This window comes from Rhinichthys klamathensis, unplaced genomic scaffold (genome assembly GCF_029890125.1).
Source record: "Rhinichthys klamathensis goyatoka isolate OS25496 unplaced genomic scaffold, OSU_Roscu_1.1 h1tg000148l_1, whole genome shotgun sequence".
Lineage (NCBI taxonomy): Eukaryota > Metazoa > Chordata > Actinopteri > Cypriniformes > Leuciscidae > Rhinichthys > Rhinichthys klamathensis.
The window spans coordinates 25,460-40,745 of record NW_026606683.1 but is presented as its reverse complement, the minus strand read 5'-3'; the positions used below and the strand labels follow the sequence as shown (position 1 = coordinate 40,745).

General features: G+C 39.4%; 1 protein-coding gene across 1 annotated transcript in view; it reads right to left on the bottom strand.

The window, feature by feature from the left end:
• Positions 1-15,286, bottom strand: part of LOC130090636 (dedicator of cytokinesis protein 1-like) — a 119,381-nt gene that overhangs the window by 86,295 nt on the left and 17,800 nt on the right. The window contains exon 5 of the mRNA XM_056258123.1: positions 8,979-9,073. Within this exon, the coding sequence (XP_056114098.1) occupies positions 8,979-9,073 (95 nt within the window). The remainder of the gene's footprint in view (positions 1-8,978; positions 9,074-15,286) is intronic.

The window sequence follows — 15,286 nt, the reverse complement described above, 5'->3', positions numbered from 1 at the left end:
AACAAAGCTTTAAAATTAATTTTATATTGTTATTCAATGCACATTACATTTGTTACTCATGTAAAAGAGAAACAAAAGATCGTGTTCTCTTCTGGTTAGGAAAATGAGAAAAGTACTCAAGCACGTAATTGTGTGATTGAAGAGAAGGAACCGCAGCGGTTTGGAACAGTTTTCCCAGAACAACAAAAAAAAGAGAATAAGAGCAAATCAAATTTGTGCTTTTTAAATTCACAAGTGCATTATAGGATTATAGGCGGACTAATATCAACATGTTCAATAATATTCCCTGCATTATTACTGTAATTGACGGCAATGAATAAATGCGACAGACCCAACCATCTCAGCGATTTATACGCATCTAAATCAGCAAAAAATAGCACATTTCTTTGGTGAATTTGTACCAACACACATTCGGGGAATGAACCCTGTATGAATATGGCTCATTAAGAAAAGTAACAAAAGTGATCTTTTCCAGTATATCACTACTAAAGGTAGAACAGCAATCAATAGGTGTCCGGAAAGGAGGATAAGTGTTGGACCTCAGATGCTGCATTACAGAGAGAGACTGAGGGCTGCTGAATTATTCTACTCCATGTGTGGAACTGATTTGTCTAGTTGTTGGTTTATAATCGCTGGCATATGACAATCCACACGCACTAATGTCCACAGATCCACAGACAATACCCACCGAGCTGCCTTGAAGTCTACTGCCTACATGAATGCTAACAAACACAACTGACATACAAATAGCAACTGATTTCAATAGAGTTTGATGCTAGCATGTTGCATAGTGAGATTCTAAATAGACTGAATGTGTTCACAGCAAGATTCAATGCAACAGTCAAAGATGTCGAGCCATCACATGTGCACATAAACCAGCACACACCTCCTCCAAACAATTGGATTCAAGTTGAAAGATGTGTGCTGGTTTTTCATACATGTGGCAACGTTACTGATCAACTGGCGAGTAACTGGCAAGTTTTATATACTCACCAAATGCAATTCCGATTCTCATTTATCACTTTGGAAGAGTTCATTTCAGAATAATAATGCTCAAAGCCAGCGAGATGATGGTGTTTTAGGGAGGGCTGTCTGGGAGAAAAGATTAACAATCAAACAGAGGAGGAACATTGAGATTACTGCTGATAACCATCAGAGGCTTGGAAACAAAACACCACTTGCAGAGATTAGAGGGGCTTTTTGATACTTCAGATGTTTGATACTCGCTGATGCCAAATAAGTCAGACTGGAAAGAATATGAGAGGCCCGAAGGGTTAATTTGATCCACAGCTGGAGATGGCAAAGGTGCGGGTGGTTTGGAGCTGTTTGGCCCGGCTGATGGAGAACCACTTCACACTGCCAAAGCTCTTTGGCTCATAATAAGATTGGCATCTAAGCCATTACACTTCAGAGCCTTTCAATCTCTACAAGTGAATAAATTCAGCACACAAACACACAGAAGATAAACCGTAAAACAAAACACAAGCATGACCAACTTTAAGTCCCGAAACACTACGTGTCCATGAATGCAGGCGCTTCCAGCTACGCAGACTCGATTTCATGCATCACTGCATTTAGAAGTGCATCTGCGTGGCATGTTTGTGCACACTGTCTGATTCTGCTGTCATTTTTGCATATATGAAAACATGGCTCTCGAACCTCAAAGCAGTCAGAGAAGTTCAACTCATGTAAAAAAAAAAAAAAAAAAAGAAGAAAAGAAACAAACAAAGAGTGTAAAAGATCCCTCGTGTGTTTGTGATTCAGGGTTGGTCGATCTGAATGGGACTAAAAAAAAAAAAAACATTTAAAAATGTAATAAATACATACATAATACAATAGAATGGCATCAGCAATGGTCCAAATAAAATAAATTAAAATAAACCAAAAAAAAAAAAAATGTTACATAAAGGTAATAAATATATAATACAATAATGACAACAGCAATGATCAATCTGAATGGCTAAAAAAAAAAAAACTATAAAATATATATTTTTATTTTTGAAAAAAAAAAAAAAAAAAAAAAAATCTGGTCCACACCGAAAGCTGAAAACAATAAAACCCAAGACATTAACACAAGGATTCCTTATACAAGACACAATATTGAAACTATTGTGACATTAAACGCCCTTCTGGAGTTTCAAATCTGTATTTTACAGTGGGGATATTTGAAGGAGCACGTCATTCAAAACCCATCAAACTACGTGATTCACTCAGGTCAGGCCTGACTCATGAGCAGACCGGCACATCTAGAGGGTCCTTTTGCACTCTTTGTTTCTTGAGTTTTTTTGTAAAGTTCATTCTGAATCACAAGAGGCCTACAACAACAGCAAGCAGCTAGCGAACACAACAAATGTCATCATGTGCAAATTGAGTCTCACTGGCTGAATGGAGAGTAGCTCTCAGACTGAGAATGGTAGATTCTGAGAAAGGTCATTCTCGTGAAACAGCACAGAGAGACTGTGGAAACACCAGAAAGACATGATGTCCTCCGGCAGCACATGGAGGAAGCAGCCCTACGCTTTTACAAGCAGATGAAACGCTGACATCACAAAAGGAGATCTCTGGAGATACAAATCACAAACTTTATGAGACTTTATGTGGGGTAGAGACGTGCTCTTAATAATGCATTGCTAACTTCTGAACCAAAACCATCCCATAGAAATTGCAGTTTACAACGAAAGCACCTCGAGCTCTCCAGGGAACTAGATTTAATCTAGGAAGTTTCTAGAAACACAAAACTATCCTGAACTACGTTTCTTTCTCTCACCGAGATCTGCAGCTTTTTCATCAAATGTATTCCAAATACATTTTAATAAATAGATACTAAATTATTAGGGGTGTAACGGTTCACAAAATTCACGGTTCGGTTCGATACGATACACTTGTGTCACGGTTCGGTTCGGTACGATTCGGTACGTTTCCGATACAGCAAAAAGAAAGAAATGCCAGAGAAATTTCCTTGATTTAATCTTTTTAATTATATTTTTATTAAAACTAACATCATAAAGTATGATATTTTTTAACTTTGAGCAATGATGGAGCTATACTTGACTTTTCTTAGGAGCTTATAAAACAAAACAGCTCCTTGGACAAAATTAAATGTAATATTGTAGTAGTTATAAACAAAGGATTATTTTAGTTCAGATTAACATTTGAGGGCAGCAATTGTATTCATAATGTCAAAATAAAACAGACGTGATGTTACTTGAAAGCATTATAGCCTACTATTCCTGCCAAACTTCCATGGTTACAGTTAGTAGTGTTACTACAGTAAACCCATGGTGAATGTTGCTGATCTGTGGACACTGGATAGTTCATTCATGGCACAATGTTTCTTCCTGGTTTCCACGTCAGCGCTGTTTGATCCGTTAATAACGGAGAAATGCGAATGTTTCTCACTAGATCTTGCAGCGATGTTATTACTTCAGTGGCGAATTCAAATGCTTTCTTTACTGGATTTGGCTGTGTAGTAACTGTAACAGTGCTGATGATTAAGATCGGCTCGCGCTGTATTTGTCCAAACTGATAAACGGTCCTTCAACCACACAATAACGAGTGGTTTCGTTCCGCTTACATTACATTTGCCATTTGATGTTGGGCAATGTTGTGGTCACGCACATTATGAGCGCGCTTGCCACGCGTGACGCGCCTTCATTTGAAATAACGAAATTTTGGTCGGCAGGAAAAATGGTCCAACGAACCGTTCGGTTCAAAAATGCGTACCGAAAACCGAACCGAAAGCCTCGTACCGAACGGTTCAATACGAATACGTGTATCGTTACACCCCTAAATATAGTGTATATATATATATATATATATATATATATATATATATAGTGTATATATATATATATATATAAACACACACACACACACAGAAATCAATATTTTTTACAGCTAGGATGCATTAAATTAATGCATCAAATATGACATTAAATTGGCTGCTGAAAATTTAGCTTGGCTGTCACAGGAATAAATTGCATTATAATATAAAATGTTATTTTAAAAATTAATATTACTGCTTTTACTCTACTTTTGATAAATGTGTTGGTGAGCATTATAAACTTTATTTTAAACCTCAAAACCTTACCAACCTCAAACTTTTGAATGGTAGTGTGTGTATATATAATGTCTGGACACATTTCTATGAATATCATGTGAATTTTATTGGTGTGACTGTGGCATTACCTGATTTGCATAATTACTATAATTAACCGGGTTCAAAAACAACACTATCAGCAGGTGCTATTCATTCTTAATGAGAGACATGTTGAGAGAGATGACAGGTTTTTGAGATAAAAATACGTTTAAAAATTGCAGCATCACATTTTCAGACTAATTTGGGATCATTTAAAAAACAAAAAAAGTCAGCAAAATTAATCCAGATGAGAAGTGAGAGAGCTTGTGATCTGTGAAGACAGCAACCTTAGATTTTATGCAAGCCAGAAAAAATGGCAACGCATAGAAGTACTGGTATATGCACTGTGAATATATATTATGCACATCCATATTTGCACAGTAAATCTGAAATTCACAGCCTAACATAATTATGCGCCTGGTTGATTTTATCGTTTCACACAGTGTTGCTATGTAAAAACGTGAAACTTCTCTTACACATACAGCTCCTTTATTAAAGTTAATTTAGCTGGATAAACACAAACATCAGATGATATCTAATCTAGGATTGTTCATTAACTGAGCGCAGGTGTCTTCATTCAACATCACCTGCATTCTGCCATGGAAGTGACTGAAGGTGTTAATCACACCCGGGAAGAAATAGAAACACTATTCCAGGCAGCTCACGGTTCAGGTGTTCATAAAGAGCATATATTTACACCACGACAAGGTGTTGCAACAAAACAAAGCATCCTCCAGACCCCTCATATAGACTGTGAACATCTAAGTGCTGTTTTATTTTTAGTCATTTTCACAGAATGTATTCATCATGTCTGCTCATCACATTGTTAACATCCAAACACTCATAATAAATCCAGTTATTTCTACTCAACTTTAAAACACAAATGTAAGGCCTTATAGAAAAGTATTGCTCAGGGTATGACATGAACAATAATATTCAAAGTATTCAAATATTAATTAACTGGAAGATTTAATTGAATGTCTGTGAATGTCTGTGTTCATGTTGCCGTGCAACATCGCTGTTGGTAAGGAAAGGTAGTCAGAGAGAGATGCAGCAAGGCCCATTAAACAAGCTCTTATCCGCCTCCATCAATGACGCCCACTGAGTGCGTTACAGAGAGAGAGACTGCACATGGTTTCTCCACCGTCTCGTGCACCTGGTGACTCCACTTTCCAGCGCACAGGATGTGATGCGTGCACCTGCAGGGGGTTCACCATCAGCGCTCCGACACACAGGTGGCTTCTGCCAGACTCTATGAATTCCAATATCAAAGCCTGACCCCCGACCTCTCAGCCAATCAAACCAGGACACGGCAGCTGGCGGCAACACAATCTCGACCGTATTCCTCCACAGCGGAGAGAAGCACAGGAATATATGAGAAGTGCATTAGACGCACAAATAAATCAAAACTTCAGAGCCGCATATTTCATCCTGCCACATGTCTACAATCCCAGCACGGATAGACTGGGAAATTACTGAGAACTTCAGAGAGTATCTGTGCGATCTTACACTGAATCTTATTTCTGTACGGTTTCCTTGAACATCAGAGCTTCTCGTCACATTCACTCATCTGAAGAGCACCGGCCTACTTTATTTACAACAGACCAAGAGAAATGAGAGTGGTGCTTACACGTGCACAAGCCTCCGCCATGAGGATAGAGTGATGCTATAAAGTTAACACAGTGTTCTGGGTGGCTGCATGTGCGATGTGGTCGCTAGGGTGTTATGGGTGGTTGCAAGTGATAAGAACACTCTCAAGTCTCTGTGGCCCTGTTTACACCTGGGGTTTTGGTCGATCGGGTCACAAGTGGACGACGCTAAATGCAGGTGTAAACGGGGTGTGAAACGTTTTGAGCTTGTCCGCTTTCGACCATTTACAGGTAGTCGAAAACATAGATATCCACAATAAAGGCTAGATGTCTTACGGCGGAGTCTCTATCGTCATCACCGGCGGCCATCTTGTCACAGGCAAGCTTTCTGACGGGCTCTGTGGTGCCTGATGTAAGATGAGTGATCCGCACGAACACAAATACTCGTATCTCGATGAAATCTTGACGGATTTACAAACGGTTTGGTTTCTTACAAACGTTATTAACGTGGCTATAATTCGCCTTTGGCTAAGCCACGCCCTAGAATGTAGATTGACCAATCACAGCGCAGCCAAGAACGAGCTCCCACAGTGGTCCGACACTTTTTCACAGCGCTCCATTGACTTTAACACAGGCGTCTCATATTTTTTGTCTCGGCCGGCCATTACCGTCGTAGTTTTATCAAAAATATGGTTAAACGTTGTGCCTGGGGCATTTGTAACACAGATACGCGTTTCCCAGAGAGGTTGGAGGGGGTGTCCGTTTTTTTCCCTTCCCAAACCGAAGTCAAATCCTGACAAGTGTCGTCTAGCACACGCTGCTAATAAATACAACGTTATACTCGCGTAGTCCGTTTGCTTTGTAATAACGATTATAGAAGTGAATAGAGACCTACCCAGCTTTGCATGAACAGTGTTGCTCCTTGATATTGTTAGTCCCAGCCTCCGTCTCCATTAGTAGGATATGCGGTGGTTCATTTTTTGACTGTGACCGGTATGCTTTTGCCTCTATTTGGATGCCTTGTTGTTCCTTGCGTTTCACCTGTATGTCGTGAATATAGCCTTCGAACGTATATTGCAGCCGCTTTTGCCTACTTCTATCGGACACTTGATTTGCTGCTTTATAAAAGTTTGATAAAATTTCAGCAGGGAGAGCTGTCACAGCATAAGCCATGTTGATACCAGAGCCCAGATGAAGTTTGTTTGTCCGACGTAGCAACAGTAACTAAGGGGGGCGGGGCTTAGCCAAAGGCGAATTCTGGATGATTATTTATTTATACACTTATTATTCATAAGTATGCAGTGTCATAACTACATCTCTGATGTTTATAACAAACCAAACCATTTGAAAATCGGTAGAAAATTGAATGAGCAAGTTATGGTTATTTAAAAAGTACATGCACCATTAAAACACAATGTTACGAGTGAGCGAGCTGCCTGTGACAAGATGGCCGCCAGGTGCGGACGTCGACCTCCATTAGTCAGCAGCACGGACGAGACATCTAGCCTTTATTATGGATATCTATGGTCGAAAAACACAGTTGACCGGATTGCTTTCTAAACGCTCATGAGGCCGAATGCATTCGAATAGCACAAAAGACTGTTTTCTCTCCGCATACTGAACTCATTCGTAAACATCACGGGAAGAGAGCTAGACAGACAGGATTTAAACTTTGACGGCTGAAGACACAAGTTTGGTTTGAAGATGAAAAACATACCAAGCATAATGTTCTAACACCATTGCTGATTTCTAACACACACTCAGTGATCGGCGTGGTCTTGTGCAGATATCAGGGGAGAAACGGAATCTGCTGCTCTTCACGTGTTTTTCTGTCATCTCCTTTCAATTGCACGAGCTTATTTTGTCCCTCAGATTGAAAGATCTAAAAAAAACATTCACTTACCCACCCATAGACCCTCCCCTCGAAGAAATCAGGACAGAAGTGGTTGAAAGTGGACAAAAGAGACGGATTAAAACACCAGGTGTAAATGTGAATGTTCATCTACTTGTGATCCTATCAACCAAATATTAATACCAGGTGTCAACAGGGCCAGTGATACTCTAGTCTCTTGATATGACTTGGGTCCCTCCAACAATGCAAGGATTTTTCCCCCGTTTCTTCAGCCACAGTACAAAAAAAATGGTCTGATCACTTAGTAAAGTAACAGCACATCTGTCCTCACTGTTGAAGCATCATGAAAAGTTTGTAAGTGTAAGCTAAGCCCCAAAAATAGTTAGTATAAGAATAAGTATGATCAATATTAAGAACTCATGCTTGCCTCAGCAAAAAACGCCAATTATACTGACAAACAAGAAGGTTCAGGGATGCTCGGAAAACTATCCAAGTCTGCGACAGGAAACTCAGGTGTGACTTCCTGCTGGCTGTGAAAACACACTAAACCTTCATCTTCACAGTCACGCTGGACGCGGTTTGGCAGAGGAGTTGAAAAGAGAGGCATGAATAAAACAATACACAACAACAGAGAGAAAGAGAGACACACACACACCAAGATTCATAATTCATATCTTTCATTTCAGCAGCCGCCACACTTCTGATAGAGCGAGAACAGAGTGAATACACACAGGTGCACACAGAAACACTATATGCCTGACACACACACTAACTGATGCTGCACTGATGGGGAAAAAATATTCACAAACACATTCTTGGCCATTTCTGACTGCTGTTTCTAAGCAACAGCAGCGTGTGTTGGAGGGAGAGAGAGAGCTAATGTAAGAGATGCTCCCTCTAAGCTGCACGCGTACACGACTGCACATTTCTGATGTTCCTCCAGCGCAAAATTGAAAAAAGAAAATTTGCACAGAAGATTGACTCAAAACTATGTGGGGGGGGAAAGAAGATTTACTGAATCAGAGCTAAATGAATGAACTGCATTTCAACTAGTTTAACATGAAACCTCACTGGAAACCAGAAAGTCCTCAAACAGGGCAGACAAAAAGTTTCCAAACGCACAAAACCCCACAGTCTTATCTCAAACAAACAGGCTGTCTTTAGAAAGCAAGACAACACATTTTGATATCCAACCAATCTTATCAAAAACTATCATCCTGACACAGTTAGCTGGAACATTTGCAATATACACACACGAGTGACAGTATGAAGTGCAGGTAGAGATCACACAGTCTGGCGATTAAAGGATCTGACCAACAGAAACAGGTTTTGCCGATGAAGAAACATATTATAGGGAAGATTTGTTAGCAAACAGCATGCATGAAGCACATCTACTTACTTATTCTGCATCATGTTCATTATGACCCAGTCAGCAGGATAGACATTCTTTCCAATGAGATCCTTAAACATGATAAACGTCTCCATGAGGAAATCCTAAAGGAGAGTTGCAGTGTTTTGGGTGAACAGGACATGACAAAAACTATAAAGAAAAGTTTTAAATAATTAAAACATTTATATATAAATACGATTTATATATACATATTTTTTCATGCTTAAATTATATTTATATATATATATATATATATATATATATATATATATATATATATATATATATATACACACACACAGTATATGCCGCTAATTATGTTAGATCACTAATATGCACACACGCACACACATACATATATATACACACACACTGTATATATACATACGTGTATGTGTATATAAAATATTTTATAATAATAACAATTGTAATTTAATTCAATATGAATAATTTATATATATATATATATATATATATATAAAATAGACTAATTAATTCATTACATATATAATTACAACAACAGTCTTAATGAATTGTAATTTAATATATATTAACACACACACATATATATGTATATTAAATTGTTCATTATATTATTAAATTAATATATATGTCTGTATATATATATATATATATATATATATATATATATTAGTGCTGGGCAACGATTAAAAATTTTAATCGCGATTAATCGCATGATTTTCTTGCGATTAATCGCGATTAATCGCATTGTTACGCGCAAACTTTAATAATGAATTCTAAAGTAGTCTATTACTCACTTTTGATTTAAATGTACTGCTATATACACAAAAGTGTAATAACATGTGGTTTGCAAAAACTTTAAACAAATAAGGTGCTTTTACCAGCAGTATTCCCTTTACACAGCAATAAAATATTTATTGTAAATCTCAACTTAAACATTAATGTAATCAAATCAAATATTAAAACAAAGCTATTTGCCACTGCCAGGGCATTACCTTTTATCTAGCTTGTTAAAACGAGTCCAGTTTTCTTGGTTTTTTTCTTAACAGGTATCAACAGGTGTCTTTTAGCAGCAGAAACAGTCTATGTCAGAGGTCATGAGATATAAGTCGACCAACGTTACTTCTCTGATAGTAGCTTAGGTTTGGTCATGCCATGGTTTCGCACGTACACTAAGATCGCATTAAACAGAGGTAAAGCCCAATTTATACTTCTGTGTCGAACTTACGTCGTACCCTGACGTGCACCTCTCCAAAAATTTAACGACGCGTCAATTCTACGCGCACCGCAAGCGCTGTGATTGCTAGAACCGCTCCACGGGTTTCACATGCTCCCTCTGCATGTGTAATTGCGCGTCAACGCGGACAACGACGCAGAAGTAAAACCAACCAACGCGTAGTGTATAGCGACACAGAAGTATCAGCCTTTTAGAGTGAGGTGAATTGGTCGAGCACAAGGTGCAGCGACAAGCGGGTGCGTTCTGTGAAACTGTTGCGCTCATGCTCGCCTCACGCGCTCGCCTCACGCACGCGCCCGCCCGTTGCCGAAGTTGAATTGTCTAAAAGGATTTTGATTGTCTATAACTTTTTGTACACGACGCGCAGTACAAATCATTGGAAGAGAGACTGATCCTCGGCTCGCTGTTTGAGTTTCCAATATTTAAATAGTTATCAGGACATCAACAGAAGGGAATTCACATTACAGAGCATCCCCGCTAAACTACACGCAGGCACATCAGGTAAAGTTATGTATAATTTTAATTTAAGTTAAAAAGACTACAGCTGCGTTGCGCACAGAAGCCGTTGCTATGGTTACTATCCATAGAGCGCCTGTCATTCACTCGCGGAGCGCTGTCTCCCTTTCTGTTCACCTGCCAAAGCCTCTCCACTGCAGCTGGTTTGGGTGGGTTATTTGCTGGCTGACCAACATCCCACCCCTCCTGTGATCCATGGTTTGACTCTAGGCCTATGTCCTATTTAGAGCCAGTGTGCAACGGACTTTCAAAATAAAAAAAATAAAAAAACTGCGTTAACGTGCGATAAAAAAATTGTCGGCATTAATTAATAAATGCGTTAACGCGATAATAACGCGTTAACTTGCCCAGCCCTAATATATATATATATATATATATATACACACACAGTTGTGGTCAGAATTAATGGCACCCCTGGTAAATATGATCAAAAATGGCTGTAAAAAATAAATCTGCATTGTTTATCCTTTTGATTTTTCATTCAAAAAAGTAGCAAAAATCTAACCTTTCATTGAAGTAAAAGAATTGAAAGTGCGGGGGAAATCACATTATGAAATAAATGTTTTTCTCCAAAACAAGTTGGCCACAATTATTGGCACCCTTTTATTAAATACTTTTTGCCAAGATAACAGCTCTGAGTCTTCTCCTATAATGCCGGATGAGTTTGGAGAACACCTGACAAGAGATCAGAGACCCTTCCTCCAGATCCTGCAGATTCCCATGATCCATGCTGGCGCTTCTCTTCAGTTCACTCCACTCATCAGGGGCCTCATTTATAACCGTTGCATACGCACAAAACAGGCCCTGAAAGAGGCGTACGCCACTTCCGACGCATAAGTTGTGATTTATAAAAACAAACGACGGGAAAATTTGCGCACCTGCATGCAAACTCTGACCCATGCGTACAAACGTTTTGGAGACGGAGCAGTTTGGCGACACCGATGGTAAGCTGGAGTTAAATGTCTTTTTGGTCACTTTTAGACAGAAAATCTAAAGAAAATTATACATATACAGAAAAATAATACAAATATAATTTCACTCACCAAGCCTATCACTTGAAGCAAACATCCACCCCTTCCTAAATGTCCATGCCAGCGAGCGGGTTGGGCCGTTCAGTGAAACTGATGCATATATACTGTAGCCTATCTTTATGAGTCCTAATCATAAATACAGTGCATGTTCACAATATCACTTTAAATAAATAGAAGAATGATTTAAACTATGTTTTACTTCTGATATAAACATTTAGATTAAATATGCCATTCTCTAATGGAGTTAAACACTTAAACTCCATGAAATCATTACTGAGAAGTTACAACATTTTTATATTCATTAAATAGAAATATTTGTTGTGGATGCAATGCTTTTGAACACTTTTCCTCTGGCATGCTGTTTCTCAATGTTTTAACTACAGAGATAGGCTAATTGCTTATTGGCAAATTGTCTGAGAAAATAGATTCGTGCAAATAATGCTCAACAAGGTCTATCTGTTTCCATAAAAAATATAAATCCATTAAAAATACTGTTTGGCCAGTGGAAAAGATTGAGAAAAACTTTCTCTGAAATGTATTTTACACTATTTGATTTATTTATTCAAAAACAAGGCAAGGATAGGCTACTAAATGTAGGCTACTAAACCGTTAAACATGTTATCACGTAGATGAATAATCATATGCAAATGATATGCAGAAGAGGATATGCATAGTAAAATGAGGCGTTGTAATCTCCATATTTGGTTATTTCGAGGAGACGACGCATGTGCGAACAATCTTCCGCTGACTGGGATTTATAAAGTGAATACTGCGCAGGTTCTGGCGTACGAACGGTTTTATAAGTCTGAATACCGTATTTTCCGCACTATAAGGCGCACTTAAAAGCCTTTAATTTTCTCAAAAAACGACAGTGCGCCTTATAATGCGGAGCGCCTTATATATGGATGGTGAACTCACCAAGACGGGGAGACAGCGCCGGGCGACTTACGCCACTATCTGCCAATGGATCGTGGATGCCTGGGCTGATATATCAGTCTCCTGTGATCCGAGCTTTCACGAAGGCAGGAATAATCTCTTTATTCAGCCGGCTCACATACCCGTATTTACTTCCTGTTTTCGGTCGAAGTCCACAGTAGTTGATTGTCGAGTTCGCGCGCGCGATCAAACCTCCTCCGTGTGTTCAACATCTGATTCGGATGAACTGTCCATTTGAGCTGATATTCTCAGAACACCACACAGTACCGTCATCGGCTGACAGCTGACAGTCTCCACTGTTGCTTAGTTACCAATGATCGCGCGCAGCGCGCGCACTCGACAATCGCCTACTGTGGACTTCGACCGAAACCAGGAAGAAAATACGGGTATGTGAGCTGGCTGAATAAACATCATTTTTATTCATATCTTTCACATTTACTGCAGTCAGATTCACCGTGTTCACTCACATGGCTGTGCACTTGTAATGACACATTAAGGTTGTTAAGAGGCTAAAAGCAGGTTTAAAACTTGTCCCGTTTAAGTCAACAGGGTGCAAATTTTAAAAAGAGGATAACACGGTGTAGGCAACACCGGGTTTTGTCGTTGTTATCTGTACTGACAGCACTCCAAATGTACAAAAAATGTTAAAATTGACCGGAGTTTTCCTTTAACGTTTGAACAACGTTACCATGGGAGTGAACGGAGTTGTCAGAACGCTTAATAAAGTTTGACTTTATCTGACTGTTTTGTTGACATTTGTTGACATCTAGTGGATGCATAACGCAAACCTAGTCAAACGTTTGACTGCAGTATCTTATGCGCCTTATAATCCGGTGCGCCCTATATATGAAAAATGTTCTAAAATAGGTCATTCATTGAAGGTGCGCCTTATAATCCGGTGCGCCGTATAGTGCGGAAAATACGGTATTTTTTGGCGTACGCCATCTTTGGCTTTCGGGCACACGTACACTTTTAGTAAGGATCCTACGCACAGTTTTATAAATGAGACCCCTGGTCAGTGAACTGGGACGGTCATGGCAGAAGCTTCATTTTGTGCTCATTGACACATTTTTGAGTTGATTTTGATGTTTGTTTTGGATCATTGTCCTGATGGAAGATCCAACCACGGCCCATTATAAGATTTCTAGCAGAAGCCGTCAGGTTTAAATTTTTTATCTGTTGGTATTTGATAGAATCCACGATGCCATGTATCTGAACAAGAAGTCCAGGACCTCTGGCAGAAAAATATGCCCACAACATTAAAGATCCAACGATATATTAAATTGTACACATGGGGTACTTTTTATCCTTGTGTGTGCACCAAACCCATCTAGCGTGTTTGCTGCCAAAAAGCTCTTTTTAGTTTCATCTGACCAGAGAACCCTGGGCCGTTTGAAGAACTGAATTCACTGGAGTTTGTTTTTGGAGGAGCGAGGAGGATTTTTCTTGAAACCCTCCCAAACAACATGTGGTGCTACCATGTCCGTGCTACCTCAGGTAAAGGTAAGGTGCGCTCTCACTGCTTTCCTGGTGCTCGTGTTCTTGATATCGCTGCACAGGTTCCCGAAATCCTGACCGGGGACGAGCGCGTCGGAGCTGTGGTGCTGCATGCGGGAGGGAGCGACGTCAGGCTGCGGCAGACGGAGGTTCTGAAGAAGGACTACATGAGCCTGATCGAGGCGGTACGCAACACAGCGCCTGAGGCAACGATCATCGTGTCTGGACCGCTTCCCACGTACCGACTAGGACAAGAAAGGTTCAGTAGACTATTTGCACTAAATGAATGGTTAATGTCACTGTGTAATGAACAGAAACTGCTCTTTGTAAATAATTGGAATCTGTTTTGGGAGCGACCCAGGCTGTACCGTGCTGATGGCCTGCACCCCAGCAGAGCCGGAGCGGCTGTTCTGTCGGATAATATCTCCAAGACGTTACGCACCAGATGACTAATAAGTCAAAATCCAAATCACAGTCTTTGCTGTCCAAACTTAATTGATATACGTAGTGAAGAACATTATATAGAAACTGTGTCTATTCCTCGTTTAGTGAAGCCAAACAATAAATCTAGTGCAGGATCTAGCAAAAATCTTATTGTAATTAAACCAGAAAATCTAAATATCAGTGAACAAAAAGAATTTCTAAAGCTAGGTCTTCTTAACATTAGATCGCTCACACCTAAAGCGGTTATTGTAAATGAAATGGTCACAGATAATAATTTCGATATACTTTGCCTTACTGAAACCTGGCTTAAACCAAATGAGTATTTCGGTCTAAATGAGTCTACTCCGCCAAGATACTGTTATAAGCATGAGCCCCGTCTGACTGGTCGTGGCGGCGGTGTTGCAACAATCTATAAAGATATTCTTAATATTTCTCAGAAAACAGGTCACAGATTTAATTCGTTTGAAGTACTTATGCTAAATGTTACGCTCTTAGATGTAAGAAAGAAATCCATATTATCTCTAGCCTTGGCTACTGTATATAGACCTCCAGGGCCATATGCTGAATTTCTAAAAGAGTTTGCAGACTTTCTCTCGGATCTATTGGTCAATGTCGATAAAGCAATAATTGTTGGAGATTTTAACATACACGTAGACAACAAAAATGATGCGTTA